The sequence below is a fragment of the Mycteria americana genome, chromosome 7, assembly GCF_035582795.1.
Source record: "Mycteria americana isolate JAX WOST 10 ecotype Jacksonville Zoo and Gardens chromosome 7, USCA_MyAme_1.0, whole genome shotgun sequence".
NCBI classification, from domain to species: Eukaryota; Metazoa; Chordata; class Aves; order Ciconiiformes; family Ciconiidae; genus Mycteria; species Mycteria americana.
Window position 1 is genome coordinate 47663029 of NC_134371.1, and position 20836 is coordinate 47683864.

The 20836-nt window shown below is 35.4% G+C and overlaps 1 protein-coding gene across 3 annotated transcripts in view; it reads left to right on the top strand.

The window, feature by feature from the left end:
- The window catches only part of COL11A1 (collagen type XI alpha 1 chain), a 164385-nt gene that overhangs the window by 117219 nt on the left and 26330 nt on the right, over positions 1–20836 (top strand). For all 3 annotated transcript variants that reach the window (XM_075508229.1, XM_075508230.1, XM_075508231.1), the window contains 10 exons: positions 718–825; positions 1317–1424; positions 2480–2533; positions 6711–6764; positions 7499–7606; positions 11141–11194; positions 12128–12181; positions 12282–12335; positions 20062–20115; positions 20607–20714. In XM_075508229.1, the coding sequence (XP_075364344.1) occupies positions 718–825; positions 1317–1424; positions 2480–2533; positions 6711–6764; positions 7499–7606; positions 11141–11194; positions 12128–12181; positions 12282–12335; positions 20062–20115; positions 20607–20714 (756 nt within the window). The remainder of the gene's footprint in view (positions 1–717; positions 826–1316; positions 1425–2479; positions 2534–6710; positions 6765–7498; positions 7607–11140; positions 11195–12127; positions 12182–12281; positions 12336–20061; positions 20116–20606; positions 20715–20836) is intronic.

Sequence of the window (20836 nt, forward strand, 5' to 3'; positions counted from 1 at the left end):
TGATATGACTCATTTAAAAGTGAGGCTTATTGGTATAAAAGTAAAAATTTTTCCCCTCTGCTATTGTTCTCTGTAAAAATATATTCTAGCATACACAATTCCAGTGTTTTTTCCACAGACAGGACCTGTCTTTTCCCCTCTAGTCTGCAATATTAGATTTTTAACTTTTTCTGTGCTTATCTAAAGATACCTGTACATCCAAGCCTCCTCTGTATGACACATCAAGTTAGGCATTACACTTCAATAGATTTTTACACAGGTGAATTGAAATGCAGAAACATACCAATCAACACAGCAATGTACAGCACAAAACTTGACCAAAAATTTGGGTTGTGGTGTGGGTTAGTTCTGTATTTTAATATGGTGAATATTCTTTCATCAAAGTGGTATGTTAATATATTTTGGAAACACTGAGGGAAAAAAGTTCTTGAAAACAGGCTGAAGCACACTCCTATTATGATGAACAAATACAGGAAGGGGTATTTATGAAAAAAAAAAAAGTTAAAATTAGTGTTGAATACGAACCATTGAGTGTGAACTTCAGGTTAGTTCATTCAGCCTTTTTCTTTACTTGTACACATGCTGAACGTGTATCCTTCTACCAGCTGGAATCTCACTGAATAACAGGTATCTCTTCTGTTGACCTGGGTCATGAAAACCACTAACAGTTGTTAGGGCTAAATCAGAATTCTCTTATAATTTTTTTTTTATTTCCAGGGTTCACCAGGGGAACGTGGAGCAGCAGGCACTGCTGGCCCAATTGGTCTACCAGGTCGTCCTGGACCTCAGGGTCCTCCAGGCCCTGCAGGGGAGAAGGGTGCTCCGGTAAGTAATCACAGAGTCACATAAAACTATCACAGCACAGACTTTTCATTCCAGAATGTTACTTTTTCCCACTCTAGTACTTGCCTATTAAACATACCCTCAGAATACCTGACCTTCTCCTTTTATATTTACAATTAAATAAAGAGTAAAACATTTATTGTCATACCCTCTAACAACCAAGAAGGGTTAAACCTGTTATTATCACAGCAGGGAGTTAATATAATAAAAAAGTTTGTCAAATCAGTCTTTCATTAAAACTTTGTACCCAGCCACTGTGCATTAGAGTAAAAGTGTATTTGTCATCGGCTTCGATTATTACTTAGTATAATTTTCTGATCCATTCTCTTCCCGTTATAGTTTCCTTTCTGTTGTTTTTTGGTTTTGTTTTGTTTTGGCTTTTTTAATTTTGTATTGGTAATGTGAATCTCCGTACTGAAATCTTCGTTAGTCTCCTGTGATAAAGTGGATCACTTCCTTTTCTTCAAAACCAGGGTGAAAAAGGTCCTCAAGGTCCAGCTGGACGTGATGGAGTACAGGGTCCTGTAGGACTTCCCGGTCCTGCTGGTCCTAGTGGTTCTCCTGGAGAAGATGGTGACAAGGTGAATCATTATAATTGGTATTACTGCATCTGTCAGTACAGTTCTCTGGTTGTAGCTTTCCTCACAATAAATATGGTGATGAAGCAACTCTTAGCCCTGTGTTCCCCAAACTCCCTCCACCCACTGCAAAAAAACTAAAAAACCCTTCTATAATCAGGTGTCTGAGGGACAGATGCCATGGGACATTAGGATTTGTGTTCAAGAACTAGTAGACTAACATTTATCCTGGCAAAGAAACAAGGATGAAAGTGTGGCAAAATAAATCAAGGCAGATGGTGTCAAAATTGATTTTTGCCTATTTTAGAAACTTGGTTTGCTGAATGAATAAGATAAAATGTTCTCAGTAACATATGGTGATTTGGAACCACTGTTGATAGGTTGAGGGTGTCAAAATAATATGTTCACAGCAGAGAGATTCTGTTGATTTCTGGCAGAATTTAGGACACGGCACCTTTCGGGATCATCTTGCATGTTTGCTTGATCCAGCACAGTTCTGTTAGTTAGCATAGGGTAAAGGTAAAGACTTTGAGGTTCGTTTTTATGATGCATGAGTGATATTTATCCCACAGAGAGTATTTTCTGTGATTTAATTTAATTGTCTTTTATTATTGTATAAAGAAAACATTTTTTTCTGACATGGTTTCCTGGTGATTTGAATAATTTTGAAGTTTTGAAATATTGTGCACTACAGTGAGAAGCAGTTGTTCAGTCACATAAAGTTAGATGAGTCTGTAAATCAGGGTGCTTTCATTATAAGTTCATATTGAAGGTGACATGAGGAACACAATTTCCTTTATTTAGAGCTCAGTTGCACTATACTTCAAAGCCAGGTCTTGTTGCCCTTTGCAGTATAGCAATCAATATCTGGATTAATATGACATACTATTGATTGATGCAGAATTGCCCCGTTTAGGCCTTCACACTTGAAGCAGCAGCATAAAACACAGAATAATCATATCAAAGGGAACATTTAAAGATACTGTGATATTGACTTCAGCTAAGTGTGAAGGAGACCATTTTAAACAGTAAGTTTAACTTTTAACTTTCAATTACAGGGTGAAATTGGTGAACCGGGTCAGAAAGGTAGTAAAGGTGACAAGGGAGAAAACGTGAGTAGCAAAATCCTTTATCCATTACATTCTTCATAAATAAAAAGTATTCATGCATGACGTATGCAGGTAGCCTCGCTACATCAATGAACAGAAACAAAGACACACTTCCAAAATGTTTCTTCAAAATAATGTTGAGTTTTAACACAACACTAGAGGTTTATAACGCAACTCATAGAGCCATGGATATATTTAGTATTTCTCATATTTGTTGAGCTTACAGAATCCTTAAAAAGTACATAGGTAACCTGCATTCCTAAGCACCCTTCCTATATCATTTTAATTCATCCATTCTACATTTGAACTGGGAGAGACCAAGAATATACATACATTCTCTTACTGTTTTTAAGTTAACTTCACTGACTGGATTGTGTGAACATACCCAGCTTTAGCTTCTTAGCCATAATGATGAAGAATATAAAGACTCAGTAGAGAAATCTACTAATATAGTTTTAAAATTTTTAAAGAATATCTAATTCTTGGAGAGAACACTTAACTGGTTGCAACATTTCAGAACAGCGAAGACCTCAGATGAAATGGCTTATACAAGTTTTCAAGTATTATCACTAGGCTTATTAGTGAACTTAGGACTAATCAGGCTTCTACTGATTTAATTTGAAATGGTTTTGTCTTCAAAATTATTTCTGAAGTTCAAGTACATTGTCTTTTGACTGAGACCAGAAATATAAAAATAAGCTTTTCCCATTCTAAAATTTGAAGCTAGAAAGAATAAACCTAGCATTATTTTCTTCTGTTTGATTTTGGTTTCTTTCCCCAAAATTCAGAAAAGGTTTGTTGTCACTTCTGCTCAATTTCAAGATAGACTTGAATATTTGAATTTTATTTGCATAATTTGAGTTTTAGAAACTTGGTTTGCTGAATGAGTAAGATAAATTTTATTTGAATAATTTCCTTATATTCCTTATAATTTCCTTACATTCTTAATTTCCTTTATTTGAATAATTTTCCTTGCAGAAAGATTTTTTTTAATTATTATATTTCATCAATATTCACAGTTAGCAAAGTTCAGAACTCCACATAGGGGGGTATTCATAACTAAGCGTATTTACTATCTTGAAAACATTGTGTGCTTGTTATGATTAACAACTTATAGAGGATCATAAACGTAGATTGCTTCTAAAAATTGCACCAAATTTATGGCTAACACATAATAAGATGATGTTTTATAGGAGGATACATACAAATTCAAGCAAATCACAATTTTATGATAATTTCATAGAAAAAAATGTGGGGACAAAATGTGCAAAAAAAATGACAAGGGTTTGTTTTGTTTTTAAGGATAAGCTTGTCTTTTTCAATTATTTTGTGAAAAAGAGTTCTGCAGTTTCCAGTGCAGAAAACACATACTTTTCACAATCCTATTTTAACAGATAAAATCACAAGTGCTATAATAAACTATTTGTAATGCCCTGATAACACAAGGAATGTAATATTATACACATGAATGAGAGACCACTTCTATTATAAAACCCAGTTTTCCAAGAAACATACATGTAACCAAGGTGTAAACAAATTCTGCTTCAAACTAAAATTACTCTTGCATAATCTGAGCTGAATGCTTTGGTTAACTCGGTAAAATTAATTTACCAAATTAAAACATTTTTAAAAGTCAGTTTTCAAACTATGGACTTGCTTCCAGTTAACTGAAAATCCATCTTAATCAATTTGCTGTTGTAGTTGTAAACCAGCTGTGGGATACATAGAGATACATGCAGCTCCTCTTTGTCCAGCTAGAGGTTCATTACAGTACAGGCCCTGTGTACACAGAAATATCTGGGATTTAAAGGAAAGGGCAGAGGAAGCATATGAAGCAGGTCATGGTCCAGTTCCACTTTGGGCTTTGCATGTGATCACGTGCATATCCTTCTGTTTTCCCCTTTGACATGCCTCTTCATTAGAGATGCTTCCACATCAGAGAAATTCAGAAAAAGCACATGCTACACTTTTCTATTTCAGACCATTTTAGCATAGCTAGTTATGCTGAGCATTAGACTGTGACCACAGTTCCCATAGTGAGTACTAATGTATTTGGGCATGTTCCAGCAGACCTGCTTTACAAATAAAGTGTCTGCAGCATAATCATTTGAGAATGTATCCTGTACTCTCAGTCTCAAGGTTTAAGGCATTTGGAAATGTAATACATTTTCCTTGAAATACAGGATTCAGTGTTCAGGCCTGTTTAGTTGAAGTGAATGTTACCCCATTTGAAGTCATGTGTAGTGAATCCTATTTGCACTCAATTGCAGTCATTCAACCCTGACAATTTCAGAATATGTTTTTTTCAAATCTGCTTTCCTTTCAACATGCTGACAGATGTATATTGGGGCAGGGAGGAAAGGCTTTGTTGGTCACCTCTGAAAGATTCTGAAGAGGAAGTAAGTACCTAGTTCTGAAATCACAGGACATAAAGAATAGATATTCACAATACCTAGACACCCACAAAAGCCTTGGTGGCATTTAGATCCTAATCACAGCAAGGACCCCGAGCAAAGAAGAACTGATCCCTGTTTCCCATTTAAGGAGAGCTGGAAACATTTTCAAGTCCCAGTTGAAACTAACAAGGATTTATGTTTGGGGATTTAACTATACTGTGCCTAACAAAAAAATACTATGTTGCCATATCCTAGCTAGGGACAGCACAATTTTATTGCTGATGTACATCCTCTCTTGAGCTTCAAAACCTTCAAAAGCACCACAGGTGCTTTTATTAACTGAAGATTCTCTCCTCATGATTCTGATCAGTATCTGTCCATTTGCCCTCCAGAGCAATGGAAAAAAGAGTCTGGCCACGTGTCCAAATAACTTCTCATTAATCAATTGTGAAGTACCTTCCAACAATACTTTATATCAAAATGAGTATTTAAATGATATTTAAAATGTGTAGATCTCATTCTGGGCCCCATAAAATGAAAGAGTGGGTAGAAGCATCCTGCAGAGTGTAGAAGCAATCCGTTCCAATATGATTTTTTTTAAAATTCATGCATTTTAAATTCCCTTCTCATGGTAACCCTCCCAGTCAACAGGAGCCCTTTCATTTAGGAGTCCTTTCATTTAGGTATGTCACTATAGAGGCTAAAAGGCTTTGCTTCATCTATTGCCATCAGGTATGTGATGAAAAAAAAAATTATAAAAGAGAAAAAATACATAGCTTGACACTTCAAACTCCCTGGAAAATAAGATACACTAAAATGTCCATAGAACCCAGAGGAAGAAATAGACTACAAGATTTAAATAGTCCCTTTTCCTAATCTCCCTATAAAGGGCAGAATAATCTAATTTTAGCCCTAGCAAGGTCTTTAAATCCAAGCATTATTCTGCTCTAAATTAGAATTCCCAGCCTAGAAACTGCAGACAACTTCTTTGTCATCTGAAATAGCAGACTAGAATTCAGCCGTTGCCAGGTGTAAGGTTTTATGCTTTCTTAGCTTCAGTCTTTATCAGTCTAATCTCTCTAGCTGGTGCAAAAACCAGATTCAACCTAGCACATAATTTTAACCCCATCATAAACTAGTATCTTGCATTCCCATACTCTCAGTGTTAGATATCTTTATTACATCACATCTGCATAACTGACTTCTATATTATGCACAATATAACTTAGAAAGTTAGTATTCTGTAAGGAGACTGAAAAAATTAAGAAGTTCCTCTCAGAGACATATTTTTGCCATTCTGTTGAAAAGAGACTTAATATCAAAGAGAATATGACTCCCAGTGCTCAAGAAGAACTTTTTCATGTCTCCTGGAGGTCAAAATAAGCTTTGTGCTTTTGCAAAAACCATTTGCAATTTCATAAAAACTAATCCAAATAATAAGCATTCCATTTAAAGATAGATTGTTACATGATGCTTCATTTTGATTCATGTTTGCATGGGAATCTATTTTAAATATTCTGAAACATTACAAATGTGCTTTCAATAAATGCCAGTATTAAGTCTACCATAGATGTGCAAATCTCAGTCTTTGAGAGATAAACAAATAATGATTGTTTGTACTGAATGGAAAAGACTTGTGAATAATGCTACATTCTCTATGGAGAAATGTAGAAATGCTTAATAGACCTTGATCGTGCAAAGAGGGTTGTCCCTATATTTGTTTGTAATCTCATTCCAGATGCCATAATCACTAACTTTTCCTTTTGGATGTTTGCTTGTTGCAGGGTCCGCCGGGTCCACCAGGTCTCCAGGGTCCTGTTGGTGCCCCTGGTATAGCTGTAAGTAGCTTATTCAGAGCAAACCCCAGTCTTGCCATAACTCATCTGATACTTAGTTCTTTGAACTGCATGCTCCTTACTCAGGAATATATTTGAAATCACTATTAACAGTTCTATCATTGTCCTCTTACATGCAGTTGTTTATTGTAAGTAAGCCTGCATAGCTGTTATTTTATTTCAGATTTACAGCAGGGCAATAATTGGAAGGAATTATTAAAAATTAAATAGTGTAAATAGCGAATGGGACCCATCCTTTCAGTGAACTTGTTTGATGGTTTGTATGACAGTCAGTGGTAAAATCAGCTCGGTACCAGATGCATTTAAAAGAGATTATCTCTTTAAAATCCACCTGATACCAGGTGGATTGATTTTTATTTTTGTTTTTATTTAGAACACTTTGAATTCTTCTACCATGAAGACTGGTAGAACTATATGCTACTCTTATTTACTAATATGTAGATATTCAACAGCTAGAATGTTTATGCAGATGTGAAAGAGAAGAGAGATTTGGGGAAAATTTTTGAGATATGCAGTATTATTTGACCTACATTAAACAAGGGCATATGCTGGTATTCTATTTGTATAACAGATTTTATTCAATCAAGGTGGTATACATGCATTTGTAAAGATGTTAGGAGTGATTCTGAGCCCTCTTGTTTTCCAGTGATTTCAGTGGAGCTTTTTCTGTTATTATCAGACCTGTGATGTTTTTGCTTTTCGCTGTTTCCAAATAGGGAGGTGATGGGGAGCCAGGCCCAAGAGGTCAGCAAGGGATGTTTGGGCAAAAAGGTGATGAAGGTCCTCGAGGCTTCCCTGGCCCTCCAGGCCCTATTGGCTTACAGGTAAATTCCTTTATTATTTTACCCTCCACCTGTAAGAACCTCAATTTCTGTGTCAGAAACTGAATGAGTATTGTCTTCTATTAAATAAATGATAGCATCAGTTAATAAGAACTGAAAGAACCCATATTCATAGAGTTCATCCATAAACAGAAGATTTAATGCTGAAGGAGATTGGTAAGATGCTCTGAAACTGAACTCCTGGCTACCATAGGCTTTAGAATTTCATTCAGTAACTCATTCATTTATAGAGTCCAACAATTTCTGTTTTAACAAGAGCACTTCTTTTTACTGGAGATACACATTTTAAATAAAAGATTCAACCTGGAGGAGTATTTAACATGTCCTAGTCATTTACTGTTTTTTCACAATAGGTTTTGGCAACATAGTGTGTTTCTCAGTGATACCATCACAGACACTACTTGTGTTCTGAAAGATTAGCAGAACTCTATGATGCTTATACACTGCTGCCATCATTGGCAGGTTCCTATAGTTTCATGTTTCTTCCTCTTAAAATTGTTGTGAGTCAAAAAACACAAAGCAAGCATAGAGTAAAATGTAGGCTTCTCACTGCTGCATCCAGAGAATTACAGTTGAAAAATCCTGCTTTTTCAAAAATTTAATTTGCTTAAATATAGCAAAACAAAGAACAAGACGTTTAGGACCTTTGATTCATTTCCATGTAATTAACATTAGAGGACACAGCATTTTGAAACTATTTCTAATCCATGCATTAAGCTGTAATATGAATCATATATACTGTCTTTAAAAAATGGAAAATTATAGCAATAGTGTTTGAATATATTAAACAGTATCTCTCCTTTCTATCCACCATGTGTGAACTGACTCATCTCTTTCGCTAAGCCAAACCTTAACCTGTACCTATCATTTTTAAAATTCCATTACATAATGCAGTTCACAAAACTTACAATGAAGCTTATAAAATATTGCAAACCTCCATGAAGATAAACAGTTCATTACTGCACCAACACGTCTTGTGTAGATTCATATTGCCTTTGAAATTGAAACCATCTTTATTTTCAGAAATAATAACTCAGAAAAAAAATGATTCCTAAATTTTATTATGATTTGATAAGTTTTTTACTATTTTAAAGAGAGTGAAATAAAATTATCCTTGTTATTTTTCTCAGATCTAGGATACTGTTTCAATTCATGTTTTCCAATAAAGTCCACCTTCACATTTTAAATTTAATGAGTACTAAGCTACATAAATATAAAAATCAGTTAGGTTGAGACTTACGCAAATGAAATATTTCAAATGAGGAATTTTATTTCTCTGATTAAGATTTTAATTTGAATATGTTGGTCCATGGACTGAGATCCCATATATGCTAATGGTATTGAAGTACCATTGAGAAATCAGGAGTTTCTTTTATTCAGTAATGCAATTCTCATGGTAATTATGAACTCTTGGGGAGTAAAAACTTTCTCTGTCTTGTATATAATATTCCATGGTAACTATATCACACTCCAGTTAAATTCTACTGATAGTAATTACATTGGACATTAAGTAAAAGGTATTTTTGTTCATAAAAGTGAACATTGGTAATTTTGAATATTTATTACCTTAGTTGTGAATTTCCTTGCTATTTAATTTTGATAGTATTTTTAAAAATAAGGAAGTTTCTACCAAAAGGAGTTGAAAGTAAAGAAAATCTGAAAAACTCTATGGGCCTATCTATGTTATCTTATAGTCAATTTATGGCAATTTTACTTAAATTTTGAAATATTAAATGACAAATACCTCAATTACTTCTTGCCAAAAGTAACTGAAAGGACTCCCAAAATACCATGTCCAATAATGCATGAACTACTGATTCACTGAAATCAGTTGGAGTTTTTAAATGTTGAAACAGTTCACCAAATGGCTTTGCAAAGTCTTTTCAAAGACAGAAATATCAAGTAAATGTTTAATTGCCTTTGAAGTTTCATAAATACCTCCTCTGCAAGCAGTTGAATGAGCAGTTGAATGAGCTGAGCATTCAACTTTTAAGCTAAATGTCTTTTTATATTCACGGGGTAGAACTTAGTGGACTTGGCAACTGGAAGATCTAGTTTATTTGAGGTGAGATTCATCTCTCTAAAGACGAGTCATCTAGTCCAAGTCTAGGCTTCTGCTCTAATCACTGTTTAGAACAATTAGCCACAAAATTGTTATTTAAAACTCCTCACAGTGAAGGAAAAAGTTAAAGTCAATTCAAATTTCATTTGTTGAACTATTACAAGGTTACAAAAAGTAAACATGAAGAAAATTAGAAAGTAATAAAACTACCTGTTACCATAACCCTGGCATTACTACTCAGCATATACTGTAATCAATACATGTCACTGAAGATAGTATTATCAGGTATGGGCTTCCATTTTAATAGAATACAGTCTAGTATTTTTGAAAATAAGCAAGGATTATATAGAAAAACCACTGTGTCACCACATGAACTAAAGCTGCCTTTTTTCATGCTGATTATCTAAGAATAAACAGGCTTTCACAATAACCACAATGCACTGACGGGTCAGCCAAGTTTTTGCAGTAGTAGACAACAGAGACATACATCATTTTTAGAAAAGGTATATCTCTGAATTTTGAGAAGTCTTTCTACTGTTCACATTGTGTCAAAGTAGGAGGGCAGCTGAGGAATGGATATAGTTTTGGCTAAGTTTATACTTCATACTTTTTTATACAGCTTTGTAGCAAAGATGGCAAATTGTGCTTTCTAATCTGGTTAGCTATAGTATGATACATACTTTGAAAGTAGCAGAACCCAGGAGGTGAAACTTAGAACCATATCTTAATGCAATGTAAGTCAATATAATGCTATTGACTCCAGGTCCAGGAGATCTGGTTTTTATAGAAGCCAAGCTTTGATCCTACATTTAGGAATGCCCAGCTTAGAGGTGACAGTGCTTCTAGGTGGGGTAACATTATACTAGGTATCAATATTAGCATCAGCTACAGTTTCCTTCTCTTGGTGTTTGTTACTAGTCAAACTTGGACACTTTGCTTCTCAGGATATGTTTGCATAACCCAATGCAATGCCTCTCAGCAGGATTTATTACCTCCACTGGACACCTTATTAAAGCAGTTATACAGCTTCCAGTACTCAGGCAGCTTAGACATCTTTGCATACCAATTCATTGTGCTGCACTGGTCATGTTTTCTTCACTTATATAGCTATCATAGCATAAATCAAATTATCCAAACGCCCACCTGGGGTCTGGATAATGATGGCAGTGTTTTTAAAGTCAGCCACCCTAGCATTTCTGTGTCTGGTTTTTTTTCAAAAATTTTCTACCTCACCTGGTTTAAACATCCTAAGATTACCTATACATTAGCTGTAATATTAAAAAATCCCTTTTTTTTTTGTTTTAATGCAAATAGGTTTTGTTTTCTTGTTCCCCCACCCCCCCAAGTTTCCAAGTTTCACATGTAGGTCTGATTTATATTGTTTCATATTGATTTATAACTCAGCATTCCAGGTACCCTACTAACAGTTTTCTTTACTCTTCCATGTGTTTTAGGGTCTGCCTGGCCCACCAGGTGAAAAGGGTGAAAATGGTGATGTGGGCCCAATGGTAAGACTTCTTCCCTATTGGTCAGTCTGGAGGCCATAAATATCTTCCGTGCATTATTGTCTTTTCTCTGAAGCTCACAATTTGATAAGCTACTCCTGCATTTGGTGCCTGAGTATGAAACATTTTGTGTAACATAAATTCTCCCTGGGCTTGGCTTTGCTTTCCCACATCTATCTCCTCATCTTTAATATCAAGATTTATGTAACTTGAGAAAATACTCTGAAGAATAGGTAGCAAAGCAGATGCTATGTGTGTCTGAGACAGGACAGTGGCAAGCAGGTTCAGGAAAGAAAGAGAAAAAGGAAAGACCACTGCACCAGAGAGTTTGGAGCTGCTTTTCTGAAATTCAGGGCATTGTACCTTAGCTTCAGGTAATTGCAGGGCAGAAGATGGTAAACACTACTTGGCTATATTTACTCTGTTTCTCTGGGTAATGTTGAGATTACACTTTCCAACTGTTTACACTGTTGACAGAATGCCTTCTGGGCTGGTCCTGACTGAAATGCAAGCTACCGACAGTATACGTTTACCTCCAACACCCTGTGCCAAGCCTGGATGCTTTATTATTGCCCATCTGTAGGCACCATGGTGCAGTACTGTCACATGGCTGTTACCAGACAGATAAGCTACTCCAGGGTCTTTGCACTGTGGAAGGGGTATGCAGGTAACCTGCAGGGAAAATACAATGCAGGAAACCAATACTCAGGAGTCCTAAGCATCAGATCATTTCCAGCTCAGGTGCTGTATAACCTGGATCCCCTGTCACCTTGTGAACTCATGCAATGGGCAGCAATCTGGCCCTGCTGTTTCTGTACCACTGCGAAGATTACAAGTCCTTTACAGATTGAGTATATTATTTTTCATTGGCCAAAAAAGCCCCACTGGACTTATTCTTTATGATTGTAACTATATCAAATTGTCTCTTTGATACAGGGTCCACCTGGCCCTCCAGGTCCAAGAGGTCCCCAGGGTCCTAATGGAGCTGATGTAAGAATTAACCTTTTTTTTTTTCTCTCAGTAATTCAGTAATAAGCACTATATTTGGAATAACTAAAATTGGGGTAACTAACATCTTTTATCATTATAGGGTCCTCAAGGCCCCCCAGGCTCAATTGGCTCTGTTGGAGGTGTTGGTGAAAAGGTGAGTGTTGATAATATCTTCCTAGAAAGAGAAAACATTGGAATAGGAATATAAATATACATTTTGATTCTTCTTCAGAGCTATGTAGATATATTACAGTTACAAAATATCCTTCATTGACCTAGTAATTGTTAATAGTGATCTAGCTATACTCCTAATGGCTGATTTACCATGGTTGGTCTTTTTAGTTCACATTTTACATCACAAAATTATTTAACAATCAGAGGAAAGAGCTTTGGAGCAGAAGACATAGTTTTCAGGTGAAGGATTAAAGTAAGATTATGGTGATTTCCTTAACTACATAGTTTGATGCCTACAGTAACAGTATTGGCTTCAAGTGTTTTTCATTTTATACTGGTGTAGCTTACAATATCATATAGCCCTCTATCTGGAACGTTCAGAATATAAGCTATTATATAATGTATCAGTGGTAAACATATCTGTGAGGTGAAGCAGACCTGAAGCATCAATATGTATCTGTTCCTCATACAGATAGATACAGTTCCAGTAAAGTCAAAGGTTTGAGGATGACTTGTGCTGGTTGAAAACCTGTCTCAAGACTGATGCTATATGACATTCATTCATCAAAATTATTTTCATTGCTATTTTCAGTTCTCTATTCAGAAAATTTCCTACCAGTATATGGGGTGGGGTTTTTTTAAATTTCATATCTTACCCAAAGAACATGACAGATAATATCTTCCTTTTTCTTAAAAGAAAAATATTGTATGCAATAGACATAATGGCTTTTTTGTGTGATTTATTGGAATCACCAGTGTGAACTATTATAAAATGCTGAGCAAACACAAAATTCAAAAGCGAGTCTCTTGAAATTCCTATTTATGTTTATTTTAATAAGTTAGATGACCTCAGCCATATCATGCATGTAAGCATTTTGCTGTAATGTTACAGATTTAATATGAATTTTTTCTTTAACTTTGGATTTGGAAAGAAGGTTTTGAAAGGAGCGTAAGATGAAGGAAACAGAATAGAAATATATTCCAGGCCACTGTATAAATAACTTATTGAGAAGCTATGTAGATTGCTCTTGACTATTTAAATATTTGCCACCGAATATCACATGTATTCAATGAAATGCTGATGTCAATGAATCCTAGAAAAGACATCCCTAGGAATGTCAGTATTGCTAGTTTTTCAGAAAGCTCACAGCATTAATAACTTTTCAGAATGTGAAGCAAGCTTTCCTTTTTTCTTCCTGTCCTATCAGATAATTAAATGCACAGGTACCTTTTCCCTCATCTTCCTCATACACTATTACTGAACTTCAGCACTTCAGAAGTCTTAACTTCTTCTCCCTTTCATTTATCCACGTATTCTCTTTCACACAGTGTACCAGTATTGTACCTTTAGGTACAAATCCATCAAATCCATGAATCTACAAGTAATGACTCAAGTACCAGGTCAATCAAAATCCCTTATATTTGTCATGATCCTCTTCTTAATTACTGTCCAAAAGCATGTCACTCTGCTTCACAGAGCTTTTAGATATTCTTTCTGTTCACAAGATAAGGAAGTTGCCATTGTTTTCCCAGGATCAATTGTATGACTAATAACAAAAAAAAAAAAAAAAAATCTGCAGTTCATCCTACAGTATCTCACAAGCTTCTTGTTCTTCTTCTTCCTCTGTGATAACAAAAGATCTTTCTTATGATGCTCTTCAGTATTGTTGACATCTACCATAAAATTTTGGTTATGTGTCTAGTTTTGTCACTAAAATATCTTTTCTTTAAATAACCCTTCACTTACTTATATTAGGGCCATGTCAAAAGGAATCACCAACTTCTTATCAGTATGACCAAACTATTCTCTTAATAGAATCTTCAGATGTTTCATGATTTTTTCTACATGCCCATCAAATAAATCACTTAACAGTGCTCTGGGATGTGGTGAAGAGAGTACTAGAATAACGTAATATAATATATGGCTTGATGGAAAAATATCCTACTTTGTCTCCTTTCTTCATCTTTTGAGATCAAAGGGTACTGAGCCCAAGCAGATGAAAATATTAACTTTATACTGTATTTTTTTCATGGTAGCACTGTCATGTCTTAAGCTGACAGTGCTTCATTGCATTCCCTGTTTCTTAGGATGTGGCTCTGAGCATCAACACACCTCTTGGTAGCAGTGGCATTCTTGTGTCTTCAATCTTTTTTACCCATAATTGCATAAGACATACAAAACATTATTTCCTCCTGCTTGACTGCATTATTAACAAGGATATTCCCTCTAATCTCCCAATTTTGTGACATTGTTCCTCTAGCCTGTCTTAAAAGAGAGCTTGGCCTCATGAAGAGCTGCAGGATTTGTTTTTTTCTCTCTGGGTAGAGTACCAAAAACATGTCTGAATGTAAGAGTTGGTAGAGATGGCAAAAAAGTTATTGGAAAAAGAGAGTCTGTATGTCAGTGGAATACAGAAAAAAAATGGGCACTCTGGGAAGAAAAATTCTTCCTGTGACCACCAGGGTACTGAGAAAAATGTTTATTATGAGAACGCTACATCCAGGGTAGCACCCATTATATTCACTGCTTTAAAAAAAAAAACCACCTTATATAGTATTGTGGCCCATTGAAGTCAAAAGGAATTTTGCCATTGGTTTCAATCACCTCTTTAATTTTTATTGTTTCATGATAAAATTATATTCCAGTCATTTTGTAAAAACATTGACTTATACTGAACTCCTTACTCCTTTGTTTCTCCCTGTGACTCTTCTATGTGATTTAGAATCCCTATTTGTGATAATCAGCCCATGTAATTTAATTCAAGAACATGAAATTCAGACTGTTTATCACTGGTTGTCATTTTTATTTCCTCTTGCTTATTTCCCATATTCTCTGCGTTCACACAGACAAGCTTCCAAGTATGCTGTTTTGAAAGTTTTTATTTCTTCTAATTACTTTCCTCCTCCTTCTCAAGTTTTAGTACATGCCAGTTTTTCTCCTGCTTAGGACACCTTCCTTCTTAATTTCAGTTCCATTTAATGAGTTCTGCAAGCTTAGAAATCACAAAGAGTTGTTTTGTCAGAAGGAGTTCCCGCAATGGGAGGACAGTTCACACTTTTAAACAAAACATGCATTTTCTCTTTTCCTTTTCTTCCCACATATTTTTTCCCCAATGTTTTTCTTATTATGTCAGCATGCTTTGCCCTCTGCATCCCTTTCAGGAAAGATATATCATACTACAGATAATGCAATGCAGTGCTGATTGTAGAGTGTGGAAAAACATTTTGGAGTCCTCCCTGTCACTGTTGGGGAGTGAAATAGATTTGCTCACTTTCATATTTGAATGGTTAGACTAGGAGATATTTTGTCATTAATACTGGGGTTTCAAAGCCCCCTTATCTTCTGGCAAATTATAAACAATTTTTGTCACAGTGCCATGTATTTTTAACTAGCTTGTTGTTTCCTCTGCTGCACACACAAATGCCTAAATGTCCAAAGACATCTGCAGTACAAATGTGCATGTAGCTTTGCATTATTAATGCCTGTAACCTCCATGGAGCGGTCTAGAAGTCTTAAGACTTACACTCAACCAGAAGCACTTAAATCCAGCTTCCACCCAGAGATTATTCTCTTTGTTATGCTTATAATTAAGAAAAAGTGGAAAAACAAAATGTACCAACACATGCTTATCTCTAATTTGATATCAAAGGCCTAACATGCAGGTATTCTAAATACCCAGTTAGTTGCTCATGACTTCTCAAAACTAGGCCTTCTCAAAACTAGATGGTTTACAACATCTAAGAATTTACAACACAGAGAGGAAAAAGAGCAAGTAACATTAACCTCACACTTCTCTTCCAGAAAGGCTAACAAAATAAATGTGCCTTTCTAATTTAGGCTAATCTGTGATAACTGGACTGAGTACTGTGCCATTCTTCCACCCTTTCTCCCTTCCACAGCATGTGTTAAACTGGCAGAGTCAATGAGTAATCCAAAATGAATGTCTGCACAACCTAAGCATTCTTTCTGTAGCCTTTCAGAATTTAAATCTGTTTTGCTATATGAAAAAGTCTGATGTTAGAAAACCACTACACTCATCTGGGTTTATACTCCTTCCTATTATATCATTCTAAAATAATTTTTAAAATAGTACACTAATAAGGAGTCCAACGCAGTAAACAAGTGGAATCAATAGTTTACATGGTTAATCAGTCATTGATTTATCCTGCAGATGGAAGTGAGAGGACAAAATCAATTGAGTATTCTGGCCCTAAGTTTAAAAACATGTCTGATAAGTTTGCACAGAGATCTTTATGTGTGCATATCATTTTTCCACACACCTGTGTGCAGCCAATTGCTAAGGTACTTAATCAAGATGTGTATATGACAGTTTATGCTACCTGAATATCTGTCCTAACAAATTACTTTTAAGAACTTTACATGACTCACTGACTGTGATCTCTTCTCATCCTTCTCCATCTCTCCAACACGCTTGTAAACGTAAGCCCTCCTAGAAAATTTGGCACAGCTTTAGAATTTCTCTCTTGATTAAATTTATCTCTGCACAGAGCCATAACATATATAACAGTCACATATGCATACCTATGTGAAAAGGGATTGTCTTCTAGAGTCACAATTTTTCTCTTTTTTTCTGTTTTGTGAGGATGGCAAAAAGGAGAGAAAGTGTAACTGAATACTTTTCACAACCCAGTTAGTTGCAAAGTTGCCTCTCATTCTTACAAAATAAATCACCACGTCCCAGAATTTAACCAAAAGGTGGCAGCCTTCCATCCACTATCTCTCTGTCTCTGTGCTTTGTATGGACAGTTGTCTAGAAATGGTCATAATAAGGAAAAAAAAGGACTTTTAAACTACTGTCCTTAGCCTGATACAAATCATTCTGCTTGCTTAATCCAAGGAGTTTTTCAGAATTAGACATGTCCATGAAATAACATGACTCTCTGTAGTTTAGAATTCCTGTCTTTGCTTGTTGAAATTCTGTCAGAGGAAGGCTTTGCCTAAGAAAGACCACACTAACTTTTAAAAGATCTAACCTGATAACAAAAGAGTAAAAAAAATCCAGAGGTGGAATAAATCTATTATTAGATCATAAAATCTATTTCCCAAAAGAACATGAGATATTTCCCATGGAGAAGGTGCATCGGATTCTGAATTAATACCATCCTTGCCAAAAATGCGAAGACAAGGGCAAACAATAACCTACAGATTGCACAGTTTTTAGCTATAAATATGCACTCTGTAAATATATATCAGCTCCAATCTTCTCTATCAAAACATTGTTTAACTCCCTTAACAGCTGTCTAAAACAAGTACAACCTTCCATAGTTCCTAATATTTGGAATATAAAAATCAGTGTCAGAAAAAACAAGGACTGCATACAGGGAAGAGTCACATTTTTTAATAGAGCAATGATTTCAAAGTATTAATGTGAGATGAAACTTTAACTGGTCTCATCTTTCACAGATGCCCTTTAAGGGGAACATCTTGACATTTCCTAGACCTTCCAATTTTGCTGTCTTCCACACTGCTGCTTATTGGGGAGTTACTATCCACAGAGCTCATATAGGCTGCCTGCATCTGCCAATTTCAACATGCGTGCTATAGCAGGGACCCCTAAGATCCCAGGAGCACAGTGTTCTCCCATTGTCCCCAAGTGTAGGTCAATATGTCAGAGAAAACCCATCTTTTCTCTTGTTGCATGATATAAAATGAAGATGTGTTTGTCGATGGGAAGGGTAAAGAGTGGATTACAAACCGAATGTGAATCATCATAAATTACAGTATCATCTGGCAGAAAGGCAGAAAAAGAACTTACTCTCTGAGAAGCTTAGAAGGGGATTACACTGGCACAAGTGCTTGTCAGGCAAGACTTGGCACAATTAGCATTCTTATGTCACTCAGTTAGTCCTGCAATGGGGACTACTGTTGAAGGGGTCTATATTGTGGACTGTGTTAGATATAATATATCTACTAACTTGAATAACATCAATTTGTTTGCTAATTCCAGACCTCATTCTCTGTTGCTACCTAAATCTAATTTGCTTGATAGTAGACATGGACAAAAAAACAATACTAATGATGCTGCAGATTCAGTAAACCCTGTGCAGAGGATAAGGAAATGAAGATTATGAATTTTCCTAGAAAACATACTTAACAATTATTGATCTGAAGTATCCAGTAGACTTTTTTTTTTTAAATAATGAATGCTGTATCACAGAAGCAAATTAATATTACATACTAAGAGGGGTCATTGATTTTTAAGATTACTGCAAATTTAAGTATGTCTAATAAAACATACACAGTTTCTAAAGGCAAATTCACCCTTTAGAAGAGCCCTTTCTAAAGGACTTTTTAATATTGCTCCTAAAATTGTGGTAATCTATTAATTATCCTATTTTGGAATTCAGTTGGGTACTCAGATCTTCTTCCATTCATCTAATGTAATATTTACACTGGGCAAAATTCTGGATCCAGTGAGGTCATCATGCTGCCATTAGCTTCTATGAAAAAGTGTTCAGTATCTATACCATAAGATTTGTTTAAAATTCATATTTTATGATTTATACTTTTATACTGTCCACATGGAAATGACAGACCCACATGTTGTATTAATTGAATTGTCATAGAAGGAAGAGGGGCGTGCAGGTCATATAGGATAGGAAGGATACACAAATTTATTCCAAGTCTGTGTTTGAGTTCAGTAGAGGGGATTGGGTGAAATGCATTTTCAGCACTGAAGTGCTCTTGTTTATAGGCATAATTATTAGCAAGGTTCATTTGCTTTGGAAAAAGAATATACATGTGGGGAAAAAAATCCCCCCCAATAGCAGTTACATTGAGAAATCCTTTGGAATAAAAATATATAGTTCTTATCTCAGCACTCCATGACAATCACAAAGCAGATTCTGTTATCCTTTAACAGATTTGTGTGTCTGTGATGCTAATAGCTAAATATTCTACTAATGGAGTAGTTTTCTATAAAGGTTTATTTATCAGACCACTGAGCTAGAAAATAATTAGTCATAATAAACTTTAAAATGAACAATTGCAGAGACAGTCTTTGAGCCAGTACTGTGTATTAGCTCAAAAAGAGACCAAATTAACTTAGACATTCACTTAATAGTATATAATCTTTGACTTGCGCAGATTTTCTTCATATGATGTCGTCCTCAAAGCCATCTGCTTTACTAAACAATTTCTATCACCAGTAAATACATAGCGTACAACTTTGTGGCCTGTGGTGAAAGTTTTACTAATTGTTATGCTCTTATTTTATCCTCACATTTTTCTTTATATAATTTTTTATTCTAACGGTAGCTATAGAAATAATACCTTCACTCCATTGACATTCATTTCCAATTAGTATTCTCTTATTTGTAGAAACTTGCTTCCAGGCAAAATGTATCTTCTAGAGAAAAAAACATACACAGTCAATATACTTCTTTGGCTTTTCTGTGACTAGAAAGAAAGATGACAAACAGGAAATTTGCAATATATGGGATAATAAAGGGGAAGATCTTCCAAAGCCCAAAGGGAAGGTTCGTCTCCCTGGCTCTCTCTAAAATTTCAGATTCCAGTTCCGCAAAACCATATGTAATTCAATCCCCTTTAGGTAGACCAAATAAAAGACAGTTCCTGTAAGCTGTTCATGTGAATAAGCATCAGAAGACTATGTAATAACAGAAGTAAATTCATAGAAATATTCTCCCTAATGACTCATCAATTTATCCTCACACATTTACAGGGTGAACCTGGAGAAGCTGGTAACCCTGGACCTCCTGGAGAATCTGGAACATCTGTGAGTATTTTGGTTTTGTCTTATTATTAACCTTTATTACAGTGAACTAAGGTATCTTGTAGTGCTTACTTTAGAAAGCATTTAATCAGATTACTTGAGTACTTGTGTACATTTTCTTTAAAGTTTCAGTGAAGCACTTACACCTTTAAAATGCAAGTTGTTTCTTTATAATTATAGCCACACCTTGTACTAACAGCTAGTGGTGGACAAAGCTGAAGACTTCCTAAGTACCTATTTTTTCTTCCAAAAGTATTAACTTTGACATGCATGTTTTTCTCTCTGAATGCATTGATGCAAACTGGGTGTAGATGTTGGCACTTGACCTGAGATTCACAGGTTTTCCAATCTGAGGCTGAGGTCCTAATTTCCCATTCACATGAGTAACATTGATGAGTAACATTGCCCAGGTCTGAAAAACAGTTTTTCCATTGTAATCTTTTATAGCCATTCAATTTCCAGATGACATTTTTGTGTTCATATGTTTTCTACAGGGTCCAAAAGGTGAAAGGGGAGAAAAAGGTGAAGCTGGTCCACCTGGAGCAGCTGGACCACCAGGTGCTAAAGGACCTCCAGGTGATGATGGGCCTAAGGGTAACCCAGTAAGTGAGCTTAATAATTTTAACACAAAGCACTGTGAAGCACTGCTGAAGTTGTGCTACATATAGAACTGTATATGATTTTCTACATTTGAACTAAATTCATTATATGCTCCATAAAATGG